At 38.5% G+C, this 20,550-nt stretch overlaps 3 protein-coding genes and 1 pseudogene across 4 annotated transcripts; 3 read left to right on the plus strand and 1 right to left on the minus strand.

Moving 5' to 3' along the window:
- Nucleotides 1-156: 156 nt before the first annotated feature.
- LOC136282248 (uncharacterized) lies at nt 157-1,700 on the minus strand (annotated as a pseudogene).
- On the plus strand, nt 830-6,878 carry LOC131781419 (uncharacterized). Of its 2 annotated transcripts, none has more exons than XM_066169600.1 (3): nt 830-1,163; nt 3,336-4,434; nt 5,239-6,878. In XM_066169600.1, the coding sequence occupies exons 2-3, from the start codon at nt 3,588-3,590 to the stop codon at nt 5,550-5,552; spliced, it is 1,161 nt and encodes a 386-aa protein (XP_066025697.1). In that variant the 5' UTR covers nt 830-1,163; nt 3,336-3,587; the 3' UTR covers nt 5,553-6,878. The 2 variants fall into 2 exon arrangements, with proteins under 2 accessions (XP_066025697.1, XP_058954056.2); XM_059098073.2 differs by lacking the exon at nt 830-1,163 and adding an exon at nt 1,681-2,002.
- A 4,769-nt stretch (nt 6,879-11,647) lies between these two features.
- On the plus strand, nt 11,648-14,555 carry LOC131781422 (uncharacterized). The gene is made up of 2 exons (XM_059098076.2): nt 11,648-12,897; nt 13,868-14,555. The coding sequence occupies exons 1-2, from the start codon at nt 11,763-11,765 to the stop codon at nt 14,242-14,244; spliced, it is 1,512 nt and encodes a 503-aa protein (XP_058954059.2). The 5' UTR covers nt 11,648-11,762; the 3' UTR covers nt 14,245-14,555.
- Nucleotides 14,556-15,219: 664 nt separating this feature from the next.
- Nucleotides 15,220-20,414, plus strand: LOC131781426 (BTB/POZ domain-containing protein KCTD4). Its single transcript, XM_059098079.2, has 2 exons — nt 15,220-16,328; nt 17,118-20,414. Exons 1-2 carry the CDS (start codon nt 15,491-15,493, stop codon nt 17,432-17,434), a joined length of 1,155 nt encoding a protein of 384 aa, XP_058954062.1. The 5' UTR covers nt 15,220-15,490; the 3' UTR covers nt 17,435-20,414.
- Nucleotides 20,415-20,550: the final 136 nt, after the last annotated feature.

The following is a 20,550-nucleotide window of genomic DNA, read 5'->3' on the forward strand; positions in this document are numbered from 1 at the left end:
ACAAGGAAATGTACATGGTACAACTTGTTTATCGATGGAAATGCTTCGGAGATGAAGGAAAGCAATACATAAATATCTCATAAAGAACGGGCACAACCGCCAGTGCAGTAAGACACAAATAACTAAGATCTGCATTAACATGTACCTTTGTTTCTCTCAAAGGTTTGGCGGTTTTAATCCAGTGTAAGACGATCCAAAATCCGCTGGAAAAATGTTTGGATATTGTTTACCGTACAAGATGGCACAGGGACCCTGCAGTGTTTGTCGAGATGACCCCAACACCAACGAACAAGCTATCTGTAGGCAACTTAGCGGGATTTCCTTCCAGGAAAGAAGCGAAAAACAACTAGCTGTAGTACTGTATTATTAAATCAATGGCAGAAACAACTCAAGCAAATCGATCTCAAAATGTAACAAAACAGATGAAACAGAAAACATTTAGCTTACTCGTTTCCGGTGCGATTATCTGTGCCTTACTGCTGCCTGTAGGCGTAATAGGCCGTCTCCAGCACCCAGAAATTGAGGCAAATTGACTGAAAACCTGGATGCTCAGTGATACAACTTATCTGGGTCTCAGGCCCTTGCTCCTCTACTTTTTGCCACAATTACCCGATTTCCGTACAACAAACACTTTCATGAGTTTTCGGCGTTGGTTGACAAGTTCCACACTCGCACCTTTGATAATTACTCAGGCTCTCCAAAGGAAACGCCCGAGTTGAAATTCCGGCTTCCTTTTTCATTTTCGTTCGGTCGCAAATCGCAGTCAAGTCCCCATCACGCATGCGTGACGTTTGACTAATGAGCACATGGCATGGTGTAATGGCGGACGTAGAGAAGCTTTCGCGGTGCAAAATCAGCACAGACACTGTGTATAATACGTTCAAAACGCACACAAGATATGCACAGATCGTTCGCGGTAGAACCACACTAAAAGATGTCGAGCATTTTCGGAACGAGTCGGTCCGCGAACCCTATGAGAGACCTCTTTATGAGCAAACATTTATGAGTGAACCTTTCATGGAGAAACATGCTATATCAACTGAGCTATCTAATGTTAATCGAGAGAAGCATAGACAGAAATCTCATCATGCACGTAGACGTGATCGTGAACCAAGCAGAATACCGATTCGAAGTTTGAAAAGTTAAGGAAGAACAGCAGAAAGGTTAAGGAATTTGTCTATGCACGTATTCTCTCATGTATCCCCATGTCATCTACATTGTAGTGTCATGTTGATGCCAAAAAACTATTAAATGAAAGGACGTTTAAGTTAAGCTGTCGTGAAACAAAGTTTATTTCCAACAGAAAACCCGGGTGAACGCAAATATGCGTATAGTTTTATATAAAACACCCTCAGAAGCTCAGGTTTTAAAAATTTGTGTTGCATTCTTTTAAATTGTACCCTTGCTTTATTGGATTTTCATGTCAAATACGAATAAATCTCACATTAAATTAAATATCAGTTTGAGTTTCCGAGGAGGTCGCATCGCTGTCAACATGTTCTTCGGTAAACCTTACGCGGCTCATATTGTTAAGGACGTGGCCCAGACTCACCTAAAGATTCTGGATTATTCCCATCGCTTTCATATACTAAGCTCAGGGCATTCGAGTTGCTATCTTCTGAAAAAACATCTTCCAAACTACCGCTACTTATACGAGCTCCCACACTAGTTCTATTGGGAAATATGTGTTGCGCAATATCTTAGTTCCACGGCTTACGTCACGACCTCTCGCTATTGTTTTTACCGGAAATGGAATTTCAGTTGAAAATGCCGATTTTCTCCTAAAATAAGTCGAATTGGACAAAACGAATTTCAAATTCGTTTTCTAGGCCACTTTTTACATTGTACAAGAAAAACATATATTTTTGGGTTTACATGCCCTTTAACACCGAGTCACACAACGCTTGACGCTTTCAAAAATTTCTGGGGACTTGAGCTTGGGCCGCCTGGAGCTGCATATGTACAACTGTTGTCTAGAGACCGTGAGAAAAGGAGTTGAACGGTGAGATGTGTTCTGACATATTGACCTTTGCGACATGTTGTTAAATCACATGTATTTATCTATTTTTGAAACTAAGAGCTCACAGTATGAGCTGTAATACCTATAATGATATTTTTGGTAATTACGCATTTCCATGATGGTTTTTTTTTTTCAAAGGAAGTGCGAAGTTAGCTTTTGTGTTTACATCGCATAATACGTTATTTTATCGTGCCCGATAATAACATAATTTGGGAACTACTGGTACCGTGCGGTAACAGTAGTTCCCAAATCCTACTGGCTAGCGGGACAACTGAGGAGTACCATGATCGAGTTTCTGCGTCGTGCGGTTTTCGGAAATTGTTGCCGGGTTCCAATATTGTGCTTCGGTCTTGAGACCCGTACATCGAGGGAGTGTTTTTTAAAGAAAAAAAGTATTAAAGCGTGCGGTACCTATGCACCTTGGGGGCATGGAAACATTTTTTCTTAAAAAAACTGATCGACATAAGTGAAATGCGAACACAGATGTCCGCAAGATATATAGGAAAAAGTAAATTAGCTTAGCTGGCTGGTTTCGAAACCAGCTAGCTAAGCTAATTTAAAACATGCTGACGTGGTTAGGAAGTGTCTGGAAGACGTTTTGCAACCTGGCATTGTGATCTGTAAGATTAGAAATTCCTACTGTAAGTTAATTTCTGAGTATTATACGATTGTGTCTCTCCAATAACCGTTTATCAGTATTTCCCGGAAACTTCAGCTTTAATAACTTTGGTCTTGAGGAAGTTACGATCTGCTGACATATGACTCGCATGCTTTTCCCGAACAATGCTTGGTAATTACCAATTGCGATTAAATAATACCCACATAATTCCTTTTCAGTTCGACAAAAGAAAATTCTAAAATGCGTCAACATTTCAGCTAACGTTGTTCAGATAAATTTTTTCATTCATGCAGAGAGATCTAGAGTAGACACACGAAAAAAGTGAAACTAGAGTAATGTGTAAAAATAGAACGGCTTAAAATTTCTCAACGCAATTGTTTTGTTGACAATTGTCTGACAAGGCATTAATACAGAGTAGACTAGTTTGTTTACCATCGGATTTTACAGGCAGCTGTTATTCAACTATCTCACAAGGTTTTCTTCAGATTCTTTCCTCAAATGAAGCTTACCGTTTTCAGCCGATTCATATCATTTACCTCGAATCATGGTATTATTTTCAAACAAGTAACATGCAGAGACGTGTCGAATCAAGTATTCACCTTCAGGTGAATGTGCAAATAATTATTAAAGTTTAAATGGAAACAAGCTCGACTCTAGATATCGTAATGGTAATGTTTCTTTAAAATTGCCCTATAGGAAAATTTCTGAGGAGTCCAGTGAAACGAAAACCTTTTGGATGATTCCGCCATCATATGAGTGATACACATGACTAGTTCCGTAGCATAATGTTATTTACATTCAAGAAACTTGCTCACATCAGCATGTCGTCGCATCCGAACAGAACAGCAATGACACAGCCAAGCATTTCACTGAGTTGGAGAATCGCGTAAAATAGCCCATCAAAATCTAGCAAATTCAATCGATATGTGATTAACGTTAAGCAGCAACATGCAATGCTCAATGCAGGCTTCCTCGATCATCAAACTCAACGTCGGCGGTCATTACTTCACCACACGTCTTCAAACACTGACCAAAGATCCAAACTCAATGCTAGCCGGCATGTTTTCAGAGAGATTTGAAGAGAAATTAGGCGAAGACGGCGCTTTCTTCATCGACCGAGATGGATCTCACTTCCGGTTTATACTCAATTACTTGCGCACAGAGGAATTAACTTTACCTGTTGGGGCAACTTTTCTTGAGGAACTTAAGAAAGAAGCTGAATTTTACCAGATCCAAGGATTGATAGATGAAATAAATAAGTCAATGAAGAGCGTCGTTAAACTTAATGTCGGTGGTCACTACTTCACCACAAGTCTTCAAACACTGACCAAAGATCCAAATTCGATGCTGGGCACAATGTTTTCTGGGAAATACGAGACGAGAGCCGTGGAAGATAGCGCTGTTTTTATCGACCGAGATGGAACTCACTTCCGGTTTATACTTAATTTTCTGCGCACTGGGAAACTAACTTTGCCGGAAGGAGCAACAGCTCTCGCTGAATTCAAAGAAGAGGCTGATTTTTACCAGATTCTGGGGATATTAGATGAGCTAGATGATACAAAGCTGAAGTCGGAGATCCTGACAGACGAAGGACAACAAAACCTGTTGTTAAGCTGGTTGCCTCCTCACGGTGACGTGAGAAGACGTCGCCTCCGTCTTTTGTTCCGTGCTTCTCGAGACGGCTTCGCGGCAAATACCTTTCACGACAAATGTGATAACAAAGGACCCACAATCGTTCTTGTGCAGAGTGGAAATTATGTTTTTGGAGGATTCACGGAGAAATCTTGGATGTACAGTAAGTCATGTGTTGAATGTTCAAGTTTACACAAGATTAACTCACACAGCAAATAATCAAGCCAAATTTTTCATCTAGATTTTTCAGTATTCACTCCATGAAACTGATAGGTAAAAATTCAAATCGCTGCGACGATTTAAAATCTGTTTGTTTAAGAATTCAATAATTTTTAATCAGCATTAACAACAGACTGCTCGTGGCACTAAACATGTCAGATTTTTTTCGGTCACAACAAAATTCAGAAACTTTATTTCTTACCGATTTTTACTATTACTTTTTTTAAAGTTTACTTCTTTTCGAAAAGTAAAATTGTTATATATTTTCACTTCTTGAAGAACTTTATTATCTAGGGCTATTTAATTGAAACCTTGAGTGTTTTACCTTGACAATTCGAGCTAACTGGTGAAACTGTAGAACGACATGTATCAATCCAGAAATTTTGTAATTTCATATTCAGACGGGGTCATATATAATGCCGAATCGAGCATGAATGTGATCGATTATGCAATCAGAACCATGTGGTCACGCAATATACGACTTCGTCAAATTGCGTTAGCCTTTAGTTTCAGCTTCCAGCAATCATCAAGAGTGACTGTTGACCAAAAGATAGTCTACGACAGGAATATCAAAGCACCCAGTGGCTGCGTACGATAATTGAGTAGAAATCCGCCAGGCTTAAATACAATAGGCCATTTTTTGTTCCCCTTGCACTGATTCATCTCTTTAGTTGACTCTCATTTCCAAAATGTAATCGAAGGCACGATGCTCTATTCGGCATTTTACAGGTCATCATTTCATCAACAGGTCAGGGAGGTTACACCATCTGCACACAAGCGTTCCTGTTCAGTTTGGCCAACCCAAGTGGTCTGGAACCAACCAAATTACCACTTAAGAGTAACAGCCATCAGTATGCTATTCTCTACAGTAGCAGCAACGGGCCAACATTTGGCTGCGGTTGCGACCTCCGCATTGCAGATGATGCAAACACGTCTCCTTCGAGCTCTAGTTTTCTCGGCCATACATACGAGATTCCACCAGCATGGAATAACACATCGTCCTTAGCAGGAGGAAGAAACTTCGTGGTAACGAACTACGAAGTGTTTGGATTCCAACCCTGACTCAAAACGGATCATACGCAGGCAATATCTGGGACTTTGTGTAGATCAAGAGCTAATGAATCCAATTTGTTTTCTTGGCATAAATTGTCAGGGAATAATTTGCTTAAAACGGCTTTTTTTTTTTTTAAAGGAAAAGCGCTTCAATGTCTCTGGTCCGAGACGTGAAGTCACTGAGAAAAACTGCTTATTCGTACTGAATCCTGTTTAGGACAGATTGGCGAAAAATTATAGCCCCGCTTACGACAGAATGGTGCAAAAACCAACTTTGTCCCAACTCTGTATTCTAGCAGTTGCCTCTATACCCTCTACGAGGATGTAACCACCAGCAGGTTTTTTTATATAACAAGGCCGGATTCTTATCTCCAACCTATTTATCAGGTCAGGCCGGGGATTGCGGGTAATCACGTATCGGTCTTTTTGTACGTAGTAAGAGATTAGGATTTTTAGTATGTATACACGATTCAACAACCAGAGGCACCTTTTAACATGTGGTGTTAAACTTTTATCATTTTTTTGAAAACGTGAACTGGTATATTGCGAGAAAGAAATTCGCGGATATCAATAGCCCACTACCCTCTCCTCCCTGGTCAGGCCTGATTAACAGACCCATGTTTCTACCTTGGAGCGTATTATTTGCATAAATCTCCCTATCTGATTTAATACATTTAGGAAATCATCTTCTGAATGCAAGAATTGACTGGGGATGATAAAACACAAATAAATAGATAAACAAATAGAGATATATGCCTGTTGAGCGCTGACCATGTACAGATGCTTATTCGACACCATATCAATTTTTTTCCGATCGTTAAATTGCTATTAAAATGTGCCCTCAGACTGGAGTAAGATAATTAGAAGAGTGATTGAGGGGCTGGGTGTGGAGATTTTGAACCAGGCAAGAATTTTCTTGTACACCTTTTCAGGAATAAAATGTAGTCTCAGTGAAATTGACTAATTGACTCCTAGTAATGGTTAGCATGCAAATTCTCCTCACAGATTTCGAAACATTATTCGGAGAAAAAGTCCATTAGAACTACAGACTTATCAACCGGGGGGTTTAATGTTGATATCTCTCAAAAAGTTTTCAAAGAAATGTATGGCAGCTAGTTGGGAGAATTCAAGATTAATCACAAGTTGGGAGTCAAAAGTTTATTGTGTGCTATTACTTGATAATCCGTGTAAGTGAACTTTAAGCGAAATTTTTAGAGACTTAGGAACCAGTTCGCTCGATATCATCTCTGCTCAGTTTAACTTATTATTTGCATTGCTTTTTGTAACTAATTTGCCAGTCAGCACATTGATAAATAAAGACATCGTTACATGAGACACCATTCTCATTTATTTATGAGTCCTAAAGACAAATCATTTGTCTCTCAAAACGTACTTAGTCATTTCATCTTCTTCTCGACTGTGCACTGTTAGTCCGCTCCAGCTGATGAGGTTTTAGAGTATCATTATTTTTCAACCTATATTTTGAGGTATTTCTTGAGTTTTATCGTAGTTCAGCGGAAGACATATTTACTGAAGCAGTTTTTTCTTACAAAATTGATATATTTGCTGCGACAGTGCTTGGTTTAGGAAGTAAGAAGCGGCGATATCGAGAGAGAAATACCTATGTAGGGAGAAACTGGAGACACAGACGACCATTATGTTGTAGTTTTGTCTTCAGTATACTATCATAAGATATGGACACTAAAACTGCGCAAAGCGCATGCTAGAGTGCTCCAAATAATTTAAATGGCTAACGAGAAAAACCGCAAACTTACTCATGCTACAAAGAACTAAACTTTGGAGGAGAGAATGAATGCCTCAATTACGGTCGTGTGGTCACTTTTCAAATCATGTGCACTTAAATTAAGTCGAATTGAAGCTCATTGACCCGCATTCTCTCTTAACAACAGCACAACAAAGATACAGATAGCTGGAAACCGTGATACGCCCGGAAGTTTGCAAATTGCTGAGCTGGAGCTGAGTTTGAAATGAAAAGCAAGACTATTGTTTAATGGCAACAATGGGAATTATCCAGACTGTGTAATGTCGAAAGACTTAATTGCTCTCCACTCAAAGAGTCGGACCGTTTATTCGTACAATACAGGTTCGGCTTCCTTATCACATCTGACGCGTAAGCCACGCACGGCCGCACAGGAAAAAGCGGGACGAGCGAAAAAACGAGTGCGAAGGGGAATAATGAGAGGGAACGAAAGCCTCCCGCCACGCCCCTCACGTTTCCTTCATTACTCCTTTCCCCCATCCGATCTCCTTTTTCCCTTTTTCGCTCGTCTCCCTCAACGGACGCCTGTGCACTACTTTTTTTGGCCCTCAAGGCCCCCAACCATGCTAATGTGTCCTTACCGAAAATATCAGCTTTCAGCTGAACCAAGTCGAAGGAGATTATGTTTTCCCAGTCTAGCGTTTTTATTTTGTTTTAACCAGTCCACACTAAGGCACTCACTCGTGAAAACGCCGTTATGCAATGTAACATGGTTTTCGCTTATTGTTTTCAAAGAGACGCCCGTAAACGATGGCGGGTGCGACATTATCTGATTATTTGACGCCCTATTCGTGTCCGTTTTCAAGATGCTTCGTTTTAACTTGCTTTCTCTTGACTCAGAGAGTTTCCTAAACACGAGACTGTTTAAACACCCTATTTAAATAATCTCCGTTCCCATCGGCGTTTTTAGACGTTTTAGAGTGGATGGTAAACGAGAACGTTAGTGTGGATTGGGCCTAATTCATAATGCAATCTCATTTCACTTCGTCCTGCAAAATTTCCGCTTTGCCGATTATTAGAGACCTAACGATCCGCCAACGTCAACGGCAACGGCAACGTGAGAAGTCTGGGTCGAGCGGGGGCTACGTCGTGTTGGCGTTCCCGCCAAAATTTTACGAGCGAGAACGTTGACGACGGCCATCGATGTTTATCGTGTTTAAGTCAACGAAAGTCTTTTAAAAACCATGCCAAAGTTCCGTGACACCATTTTCCTGGCCCAGGCTTCTCGCTTGATTAACGCTGAAGAATTTGCAATTAACTCTACGAATTACTCTAGCCTAAAAATCCGGAGTTACCCTGCACCAACTACGAGTGCTTCGACCTCGACAAGATGACAGATGATGAATGTAAAACCGAGTTTAGATTTTACATGAATGTCTTTAACAATTTGGTAGATATGTCAACTTTACCGGATCGAATCGTTTGTTACAATGGTGTAAATGTCGACATGGTTGAGGCATCATGTATTTTTCTTAAAATATTTGCCTATCCCTGTAGATTCGTAGACATGATATCCAGATTTGGAAGGCCAGAGCCACAATTGTGTATGATCTCAAATGCTGTTATGAACGAGTTGTATCAAACACGGAACTGCCTTCTTACTGATTTGAACCAGGATTAGTCAAGCCCCGATTATTTAGCGGAGTTTGCTGTTGCAGTTCACAACTGGGGAGCTGCTCTTGACAACTGTTGGGGTTTTGTTGACGGTACTGCAAGGCCCATTTGCCGACCTACATCTGCAAGGACCTTTTCGAGGAGCTGGACTAACTTCCATACAGTCTGCATGGAATGAATCTATGAGTGGAGAGAGTTTCTGTTGAATGGAATTTTGGTGATATAATAAATTATTTTAAATCTCTGGACTTTAAAAAAAAAACTTAGTTTTAAAAATAAGTTCAAGTGCTGTTGGCAAAATGTATGTGACATGTGCCCTTCTTCACAATGCTCGTGTTTGTTGTTATGGATTCACCACATCAGACTACTTTGATGTTTCTCCTCCAGAAATTGGAGATTGTTTTCACTAAGTCTGCCAAACAGGTTGTACAAAAGCTAAATAGCACTTTTCCTTTACAAAACTGAACTGCTTTTTAGTAAGAAATTATAAAATTGAGAAAGGCTAACATATTGGAATTAAAGTGAAATAAATGCCACCAAAACAGACCATTTAATGGGAACAAAGGGTGAGAATGTTCACAGAGAGTGATGCAATTTCATAGTTGAATAAGTCCTATTGCCTTGATAAAGGCTCAATCCCAGTTCCTCCAGCGCTAACCACCTTAAAATCTACAGGCTTTTAGTGCTGGCATAATATCAATTTTTTGACTTTCAAAGGTTAACAATATTAAGCAACATTTCCTTTACAGTTATATATGTAAACCAATAATTATTATTATAAATCTTTAATTTTTAACATCCTTAAAAATGTTCTCAGGCTAATAAAAAAGGTGAACTTTTTGTGCATCTAAATGACCTCTTGCATATATTTATCAGCATCACTTATCAGCAAACTTTTTCATTAGCTCCCTTAGTGCAAGGGTTTGTTGTTGGTGCTGTTGCATCATGTTTGCATTCATTTGCATTAAATGCTGCATTTGCTGCTGAATATCTCTAGTTTGCTTGTTCATCAGATCAAACTTCTGTTGTCTTCCTTCCTGCTCCTTTGCTTGCAGTGCTAACTCTTGCCTTTTTATCTCAAATTCATCATATTTTTAAGTGGCTTCAACTTCTGCCTTATCCTTCAGGTAAGCCAGAGTGTTTGCACCACTAGCTCTACTCTTTTTATGGTCTTGCTCCTTGTTGTTCATCTGCATTCCTTTTTGCACTATCTTAAAAAGTTTCTAACGGTCTCTTCTGCATTTCCTCTGCTTTCTTTGCTTCTTCTTCCTGTTTCTGTTTTGTTTCATCTATTGCTTTGTCAGACTCATCAAACAGTTCAATGATTTCATTAAGTAGCTGATCTAGTTCCTTGTCCTCTTCAGGGGCAATAGCTGAGGCTCTGTCTTCTTCCCTGACTTTTTTCCTTCTTCTCTTTTCCATTGTAGACTAGTGGTCATGAACAGACTGATGAGTAACACAGAACTGCAGACAAGGAATAGCATTTAAGGACACTACCAGCTTTTCCCAATCATCTCTTCTTGCTAGTTTCTTTCTTATGCAGCCATGGCTGCAAAAGCATCAATTCCTTCAACAACAGCAATTTGTTTTCTTCAGTCCATTCCATTGATTGACTGAAAGTGCAGCGCAACAAAAATTACTTCATGAGGAAGAACTATTCGTATATCAGCAAAATTTGTAATCAATAAAATTATCATTGTACAAATGTGCAATTTGAACTCTGAGATTTACTAAAACTTGGTTCTAATCATGATTAAAAACTTTTAAACAAAAAAAATAGCTTGCTTTGGCTGGTATTAACTAGATCATCATAAGATTAGGCAATATCTTAGCTTTCTTTTCTTATTACAGTCTTTCAATAAATTAGCTAAACTTGTTGACAGATAAAGAAATGATGGCCTCCCCTTTACCTTCCGAATAAGGGAAACATATATACATATAAGGTTGGAAGGATGCTTTCAAATGAAAACAGACAGGAATTACTAACACATATGTAGCATTTGCAAGTTAAATATCGAGAAATCAATAAATCTTGGATTTTGTAAGATAATTTTTATTTAATTAGTAAACAGTGGAATGTAAACGTCCCTGCTTTGTATTTGTTTATGATTCAGTTATGAATATAGTAATATTTGAGGTAGTCAGGAATTCCTCGATAGAACTGCTAAACCTAGCCACTGAGTTCCTTGCTAAATAAGCTTAATCTACGCTTATAAATGACAATTTGCTGAATGAAAAGAAATACACTTTGAATCGGTCGAATCTAGTACCGTTGCCGACAAAATCCTCCTACTATTTTCTAGTAAAACTAAAATAAAAATTAAGCTTAATTTTCTCTTTTTTGACTATGAAAAAAAATTGAAAAGTATAAGATAGAGATAAGATATAAGATAGCTCAGCAAGAGCAAGTAAAGTGCAGTCACAAACAAAAACAAAGCATAATAATTCAAATCTCTCTCCATTCAGTTTGTGGTCGTTTACAAAACACTCCGCGCTCTGTTAGTTTACATTTCATACAATATCTAATAAAAAAAACTAATTTTCTTTAAATTTTGTCGCAAAGTTTCGTTTTTACCTTAATTCCTTTGCCATGGTTTGGCCTGGTTAGGTAGAGAAGTCCCACGTTTTCGTAGAGCGTAACAAGGCTTGTTGATGTCCGCGCGTGAAGGGAAACCGCTCGCAGTACGCAACCGGAAGTAAAAAAGTCTCACGTCGCCGTCGCTGTTGTCAGGTCCCCATTCAAATCGTTATTAGGATAATATATTAAGTCTGCTCGACAATATCACGCTCATTGTGGTTCAAAGCGTCAGGTAGGGAAGCTAAACATGCAATCCGTAAAGCTCAATGTCGGCGGTCATTACTTCACAACAAGTCTTCAAACACTGACCAAAGATCCAAACTCCATGTTGGCTGCCATGTTCTTAGAGACATTTGAAATGAAACCTTCTGAAGACGGTGCTTTCTTTATCGACCGAGATGGAACTCACTTTCGGTTTATACTCAATTATCTTCGCACTGGGAAATTAACTTCACCAGAAGGAGAAGCAGCTCTTAAGGAACTGCAGGAAGAAGCTGAGTTTTATCAGATCGAAGGCCTCATAGAGAAATTAAAGGTAAATCCGGAGAGTTTAACAAGCGTGAAACTGAATGTAGGCGGCCACCACTTCACAACAAGTCTTCAAACACTGACCAAAGATCCAAACTCAAAGCTTGCCACCATGTTTTCAGGAAAAGTGAACATGAAACTTGCTGAAGACGGTGCTTTCTTTATCGACCGAGATGGAACTCACTTTCGGTTTATACTCAATTATCTTCGCACTGGGAAATTAACTTCACCAGAAGGAGAAGCAGCTCTTAAGGAACTGCAGGAAGAAGCTGAGTTTTATCAGATCGAAGGCCTCATAGAGAAATTAAAAGTAAATTCGGAGAGTTTAACAAGCGTGAAACTGAATGTAGGCGGCCACCACTTCACAACAAGTCTTCAAACACTAACTAGAGACCCAAACTCGATGCTGGCTGCCATGTTCTCAGGGAAGTTTCCAATGGAACCTCATGGAGACGGCGCTTTCTTCATCGACCGAGATGGAACTCACTTCCGGTTTATACTTAATTATCTTCGCACTGGGAAGCTAACTTTTCCAGAAGGAGCCACAGCTCTCGCGGAATTTAAAGAGGAGGCTGATTTTTACCAAATTCAGGGGATTTTAGACGAGTTAGATGACACAAGGCTGAAGTCGGAGATTTTGACAGACGAAGAACACCGAAGCATTCTGGTCAGCTGGTTGCCTCCTAAGGGAGAGATAGGCAGAAGACGTCGCTATCGTCTTCTGTTCCGAGCTTCTCGAGATGGTTTCTCAGCTGCGACTTTTCACTCCAAATGTGACGACAAAGGACCAACAATAACCATTGTGCAGAGTGGAGACAACAAATTTGGTGGCTTTACAGATAGCTCTTGGGGGAGTAAGTTGTGTACATTAAGCAAATGTAGTTAATTTTGATTCCCTAAACTGATTTCCACGCAAAAACTTAGCATTGAAGGAAATAAACGTGGCAAAATAAATTATCCAAAAAGTGAAAGAATAATGCTTGGTCTCTTGGCAGAAATTTACCGAAGTTCACAGAGAAGAGAAAATGACTAGGAAGAATTTCATTTGGAGGCCTCCATCTTATTGTGGATCTAACAAAAATGACCCGATGAAAGTAGCTCATTATGCGTCGTCTAGTGATTAGCCATTAGATTCTGAATTTAGGTTTTAGTTTAATGATCAATAAGACTGTAGCAGTATTTCTTAGGTTTCCAAGTTTTCAAAATTTTCACCACCGGTACCAACTTGCACATTTGAAACTTTCTATCCTTGTTCAATTATTCTCGCCTGATAAAGACAATAAATTCAATTAGCACTTACAACATAAGTGAAGAGTGCTGCTAGCGCGAGCTGATTGGTTGGTGCGGAAGTAAACAGCAAGTACAATTCACCTCCGAGCAGCTGAAAAGACAAAATCAAGCGTTTAATTTCCGACCATTTTACGGTATATTGAAAGAAATAAACTAATTTTCTGGTTTTTGTATAGTATACATAAAAAATACATTACCCACTTGAGTGACGTTGAAAGTGATGGATGTTTACTTCGCCGCTTCAGTTTGGTTAACAACTGTTAATTATTATACATTAAATTTGATATGAAATCAATCAATATCTAACAGCGTGTGAAGTTGACATAAAAACGCAGTATGAGCAGCGGCAAGATAATATACTCTTGGCAGCGGATATTACATTTATCATGTCGAGTTCAAAGTCTGTCTAGTTTCCAAGCCCCTCGTCCGTGTAGTGTTCTGAAACTTTTGCAAACTTTGCGAGTAGCGTTTTCTTTTGTAGATTGTTTACAAAATGTATAATAAATCAATTAGTGTTGTTGCTTTTCTTGTCAGGAGATAGTGACGAAAATTGTAGAGAGGCATTCTTGTTTAGTATGGTCAACCCATTTGGCTCTGCACCAACTAAAATGTTGTTACGTCCTGACCCAGAGGTGAATTGGAGCGGCAGACCAGGAGGAAAAAGCTCCAATCTGCCGATTCTAGTTGGCATTTTACCTGAAGCGCAAAGTGGACCAGCATTTGGTTCGCGACAGGAAGATACTTTTCGGCGATACGACCTGCTCATCTCAGGCAACGCTAACGTAAGGGATTCAAGTTCTGAAAGCCTTGGCGCGTCATATCAGTGCCCTGAAGGATATAAGGGAACTTTCTTCACAGGGAAAAGATCTTTCATGGTATCAAATTATGAAGTGTTTGAGGTCTTTAATTGACATAAGGTAATTTTTCGAAGACAGAAACGATGTAGGCGCCCCTCCCCCCCCCCCTCCATTACCTTATTTAGGACTTAAAAGCGTGACAATAGCAACATGTGATTTCAAAATGGGTGTAATAAGGGCACGATATTAACACTTGTGAATTGAAGGAAACACGCATTAGTTTCGAAATACACGACGACTAGTTCAAACTACTTTAAAAATAGAAAATCAAATTGCTTAAGTTAAGAATTCCTGGGATGCTTTCAAAATAAAAAATAATCTCGTTTTAATAGTCTTTTTTTATTAGTAGTGTTAGTATAATTGTAAATACTTTTGATAATGTAAGTTTTCTTTGTTTATTTTAATAATAATAATAATAAAAAACAAAAGAAAGAGATCATTTGCTGTCTTTGTTCACATTGGTATGAGATATTAATATTAGTAGAATTAAATTTATAGTTGGAGCTATTCTTCGTATCCTATGATGTGAATGGATCCTGAAACCAGAAGCGGTAAAACTGTAAAAAATAGACTGTGTTTCGGCTGGCCTGGCCAAAATAGACTTCTGAAGGTAAACCGGACTGACTAGAATGAGAATTTAGATGTTTATGGGGCAATATTTGCATGATACTGGTGAAACATAGAGCTGTAACGTGTTACATAGGGAAAAATTAAAGGTAAGTGTAACACTAAAATAATATAAGATAAATACAAGGAAATAAACTGAAACGTGTCTTCGTGGACTTGTAGACACTCAGGATGAATTCTTCGTTCGAGGTTGCTAATTTTAGCATTACGGGTGAGCAAGAGATTAAAACGGTTTATAATCTCTTCGTGAGAGCCAAAAGGAGCGCTGAATTTCATACCGATTAGTTCCCAATCCACCCAAAGCGATGTATAGCGCTTAGGGACAGTTGACTGTTGGGATATTCCGTGATGACCTAATTACGTAAAGCTGAATTTTAATTAGTTTGCCTGAATCTCTATTACGAACAGATGGTTGATGTGCCCTGTAAGCCATCAAAACAGGAAATTTAAACGTATTCAGTAATTACTAAGGCTTGATGAGGAAAGTTAACCGCTGGAACCTTAAAATGTCAATTTGACGTCACGTGTTTATTCCAAACTTTCATTTTCAACTGATATATTCACAAAGCTCCGCAATCATCGTTTCGGCGTCGCTACTCGCGGGAAAGACTGTGGTCGCTTTTTTATTTCAAGCCTTGATAAAGTGAAAATTTACCACTGACTTTTAGCGATAATGCAGAACGGACACGACCAGGGAATTTCCTCGACCGTAAAACTGAATGTCGGCGGTCATTTCTTTACTACAAGTCGACAAACACTAACCAAAGATCCAAACTCAATGCTAGCCATTATGTTTTCGGGAAAATTTGACATGAAACCTAGTGAAGACGGTACTATGTTCATTGACCGAGATGGAACTCACTTTCGATTTATACTCAATTACCTTCGCAGTGGAAAATTAACATTACCTGAAGGAAGCACAGCTCTGAAGGAACTGATGGAGGAGGCTGAGTTTTACCAGATTCAGGGAATTCTTGATGAATTAAAGTCCGTGACAGATAATTTAACGATCGTGAAACTGAATGTTGGCGGCCATCACTTCACAACAAGTCTCCAAACGCTGAAGAAAGATCCAAAGTCAAGATTGTGCGCCATGTTTTCAGGTGAACATGTAAACAACAGCACCTTCATCATTGACAGAGATGGAACACACTTCCGTTACATACTCAATTATCTTCGTGATGGAGATGCGAGGTTACCGGAGGATGAATCTGCACTGAAAGAGCTCGAAGCCGAAGCACAGTTCTACCAGGTTGAAGGGATACTAATGAAATTGAGCGTTATGTCGGAGATAATAACGAATGAGGAACACACAGCCAAGCTGCTTAGTTTCCTACCCTTGCTTGACTCAAGGAGGAAGCGACATCACCTTCGTCTACTGTTCCGAGCTTCTCGCGATGGCTTCTTCGCCAAAACCTTTCACTCCATGTGTGACAACAAAGGACCTACTGTTACCATTGTGCGGAGTGGAGAAAATATATTTGGAGGTTTTACAGAACAGTCTTGGAATAGTAAGTGTGAACTGATATACTGCTATACATCAGAGGAATGATACACTTGAATAGCTTACGAGTAGAAACAAAAGTTCTGTTAAAATTTCTATTATAATGTACCGAAATCTACGAAGTCTAACTTAATGTTTCACTTTTTTATCTTGTCATTTTTATTTTTTTTGAAAGTGATGTGTGCTTGTGGGGAGGGATGGTTGGGCCAATTGAGGGTAATTGGGTATGTGTTACTGGCTACTCAGAACCCTTACCCTATAATGGTTTATTCTGTGGCCAGTTATTGAACCCATCTTAGTCACTTTTGAGCAAATGTAATATTTGTGATGCCAACTTAGTGACTTTCTGTTCATTCATCTGAACTTTACAAGTCTTTTAAGTAGGTCATTCTGAAATGAATTTACACATTTGTTAAGCTGAGTGTAGAACTTTTTTTAAACTAATGGAATGTGATGCAAGTCAATTGTTGAATATTAAAACAAAAACATGAAATACAGTAACTATTTCACTGGGAATCTTCCTATTTTGAAACCCCTATTTAGCAGAATTTTCTTACCCCAAAAAACAGGAAAATGTATGACCCCATTCTAGTAACTCTATCAAAAACCAACCCCATAATAGTCAATACAGAGGTGAAAATGCCACCCCATCTAGCGGCATTTTACAAGGAAGTGACCTTTCCCCCCTTTGCAGGAAGTTTATAGTAAGCAAGTTCCTTTTGTTATTGGCAATATGTATTAACCTTTATGAAAAAGATTTGATTTTTTTTAATGGAAGGTGTCTTCTCATTAACAGGTGATGGTGATTATGCAAGATGTTCAAAATCATTCTTGTTCACTCTGGTCAACCCACAAGGACTGGAACCAACTAAAATGCCAATTACTACTGATGGCCAAAAGTACGGCATCTGCTGTTACAGTGAATATGGACCAACATTTGGTAGAGGTCTTTATGGCGGGTATGCTTTGAAAATTTCCGACCATGCAAATGTGCGCAGCAGTGACTTTGGTATCAGTGACTCCTATGATTTTCATCAAGATTTCCGTACTTTCTTTACAGGGAAAACACAGTTTCTTGTGAGTGATTATGAAGTCTTTTCGCTCGTGAACTAGCATGTAGCAATTGATGGCTTGGGTGTTTCTTTTAACCTTTTGACCCTTGAGGGTGATTAGCATTTAATTTCTCCTTACAATTCACCCCCTGAATCACAAATTAAGGTCACAAGATTAAAGGAAATGATCACCAAGTAAAGAAGCTCTTGATTTTGAGAGAAATTCTCCTTGTCAGCACCTTAGGAAATGTTTAGAGAACAGTATGGAGAATTTGTACACTGATATTAGGGTGTAAAGGTTTAATGAGTTGCTTTTCCTTTATCTAGTGCTTTTGCAGGGGGTAAATAACAGAAAAAGGAAGAGTGGAGTTATAGGTCCAAAGAGGTGTAGAAAATTATAAGTAGATAAATATTATGCTAAGGTTTTTTTTTCCTTCATCATGATAATATTCAAGTATTTGACTTTTCAACAGCATGCTGATATTCTATGTCATGTAATAACACTTGCAAGCCTGTTATAGACTAGGGCTGAGTTGTTTGAAGCTGGGTTAAGATAACCCAGGGTTAGTGTGAAATCAGATTTCACATCTGAAAGTTTTATAAAAAATTCAGCATGATTTTTTTTGTCTGCTGTTTGATGATTGGATGCTCTAAAAAGAAGAGAGAAAATTATCCAAAAAAGGCTTTTGAACAAAGGAGTAAAGATGCTGGGATTAAAATGTAACCTTGGATTAGCACTAATTGGCCTTCAAACAACTGGGCTCTGCAGTCCATTTGAGACACCTTATGTAGCCGCAAGGTCTTAGTTTTCCGAATCCATTAACCCTTTAACTTGAATGAGTGACAAACAAAGAATTTCTCCTTACAGGATCAATACAATATCAAGCAGACTAGTGATGAGAAATAAGAAATAAAAGTAATAAAAATTTTAAGTAGATAAATATTATGCTAAGGTTTTTTTTTTCTTCATCATGACAATAATCAAGTATTTGACTTTTTAACTTATAGCATACTGGTATTCTACTTCATGCGATAACATTGGCAAGCCTGTTATAGACAAGGACCACGTTGTTTGAAGCTGGATTGAGATAAACCAGGGTTAGTTTGAAATTGGATTTCACATCTAAAAGCTGTATAAGAAAATTCAGTATGATTTTTTTTTGTCTTCTGTTTGATGATTGAATGCTCTAAAAATGGTAGGGAAAATTATCCAATAGAGGCTTTTGAAGGCGTAAAGATGCTGGGATTAAAATGTAACCTTGGATTAGCACTAATTGGCCTTCAAACAACTGGGCTCTGGAGTCCATTTGAGACACCTTATGTTTCTACAAGGTCGTAGTTTGCTGAATCCATTCACCCTTTAACTTGCACAAGTGACCAAGAAAGAATTTCTCCTTACAATATCAATACAACATCAAGCAGACTAGTGATGAGAAATAAGAAAAACATTACAAGGGGATTATTAGTTGATCCAATACCAAATTTTCTGAGCTAACATAAAGAAGGAAAGGAGATGGCCAAGATCATCCCTTATCCCAGATTGGAGTTTGAAGAGGAATAAGAAAAGGCTCATTAATCTATGTACTTTGTTTGGCAGTGGCCATTTTGAATTTTAGTTTCATGTTCTGGTGTTGAGAATTTGGAAAAAGAAAACTTTCAAAATCCATTCAAAGCATGATGATGTCACCATTTTTCAAATTTATTACAGTCCACTTACTGTCATGGATCCTTTAAGTTGTGGGTTCCAATCTTCATACAAATTAACATGCTAACCCTTTGACTCCCAGAAGTTATTAAGATGTAACTTTTCCTGATGATATCCATACATTATCCAGCAAACAGGAAATGAGAATACAGAAATATATCACGTAGGAGGTGTTAGCTTGATTTAACATCATTTTCTGGTATCAAATTTACAAATAAATTATGCGTAGCAGCTAGAGGGGAGAATAAACAATCAGATCTTGGGAGTTAAAGTTAAAGAGGGCATCTATTGCTTTTCGTGCCCCTTGTGCCTAGACTGTGAGTTTCAGTTAGTGGTCTTTTGTGATTCTCACTGTGTTTGTTCAAGGCAATCAAAATCATAGGTTAAGCTTTTCTGAGAGCACTAGTAACTTCAGGACACAGTTGTTGACTCTCCCTTGTTAAATTCCTGTGACAAGTCTTATATTTTGTGTGGTCTTTATTAAGTGGTAACAGGAACACATTATTTTTTCCCCTTTCTTACTGGAAACATCACCCAATATTATGTGATGACCTCCTTAATTGCAAAAACGGGAAATTGGCACAGAGAGAGTCTTGCATCACACTTGTGAATCAAGCCTGCAGCTCACTTAGCACAAGTAATTTAACATCAGCAGACCTAGTTGTGTAAACTAGGGTTACTGGTTGGTTTTCCTTTCATAAGTAAAAGTACTGTCTTGCCAGGCACTTAGGAGATCATTTATGGATTAAAGTTCAGTTGCTCAATTGCTTAGCTTGCTTGTGCACAATATACCTTGTGTGCACTCTCAGAACTATTTATCTATCCCTCCATTCCCTCCCAGTATTTCATGGCGTCGGTCTTTTGGGTTTGTGTGGGTTTTGTAACAGACAGCCTTCTATATTGAACAGTGCATTTCAGCATTGTTTTATTTTTAGCTTATTTCTTAAATAGGATTATTTTTATTTGTGAAAATAATAAGTTGAGTAGTAACCTTGTAGTGATGAATATAACTAAGTAAGTTGGTAAGTTACAACTGTGTTAAGAGAGGGTAACACATGATAGTATGACTGATAAACTGATGACCCTCTGTGCTAAACATCTACTGAGTAATGATAAAATATTGTGAAGATAGAAGATAATTGAGTACAAACAGGAAGTGAGGCTGCCTTTGTCCCAAACTTTGTTGTAGTATGTAGTTAAGACATAGTGAAAACTGTGCCTTTTTAAATGCATCAGTATTTACAACTGTAAATTTCTTTAATGTTAAACCTGAGTGTTTTTGGGAATAAATTTGGTGTAGTACTCACTCGTTGCAGGAAAGAGGTGTCGTTCTTTTGATTTTTAAGAAGCCATGTCTAAAAGTGCCTCAAGCAGGACAGAAAAATATTATCGATTCTTCAAACACAATCCTCTATTTCGGGCCTTATATTCACCGTGGAGATCGCTTCCATATTCATTTCTTTGTTCGCAGT

The sequence above is a fragment of the Pocillopora verrucosa genome, chromosome 7 (assembly GCF_036669915.1).
Source record: "Pocillopora verrucosa isolate sample1 chromosome 7, ASM3666991v2, whole genome shotgun sequence".
Lineage (NCBI taxonomy): Eukaryota > Metazoa > Cnidaria > Anthozoa > Scleractinia > Pocilloporidae > Pocillopora > Pocillopora verrucosa.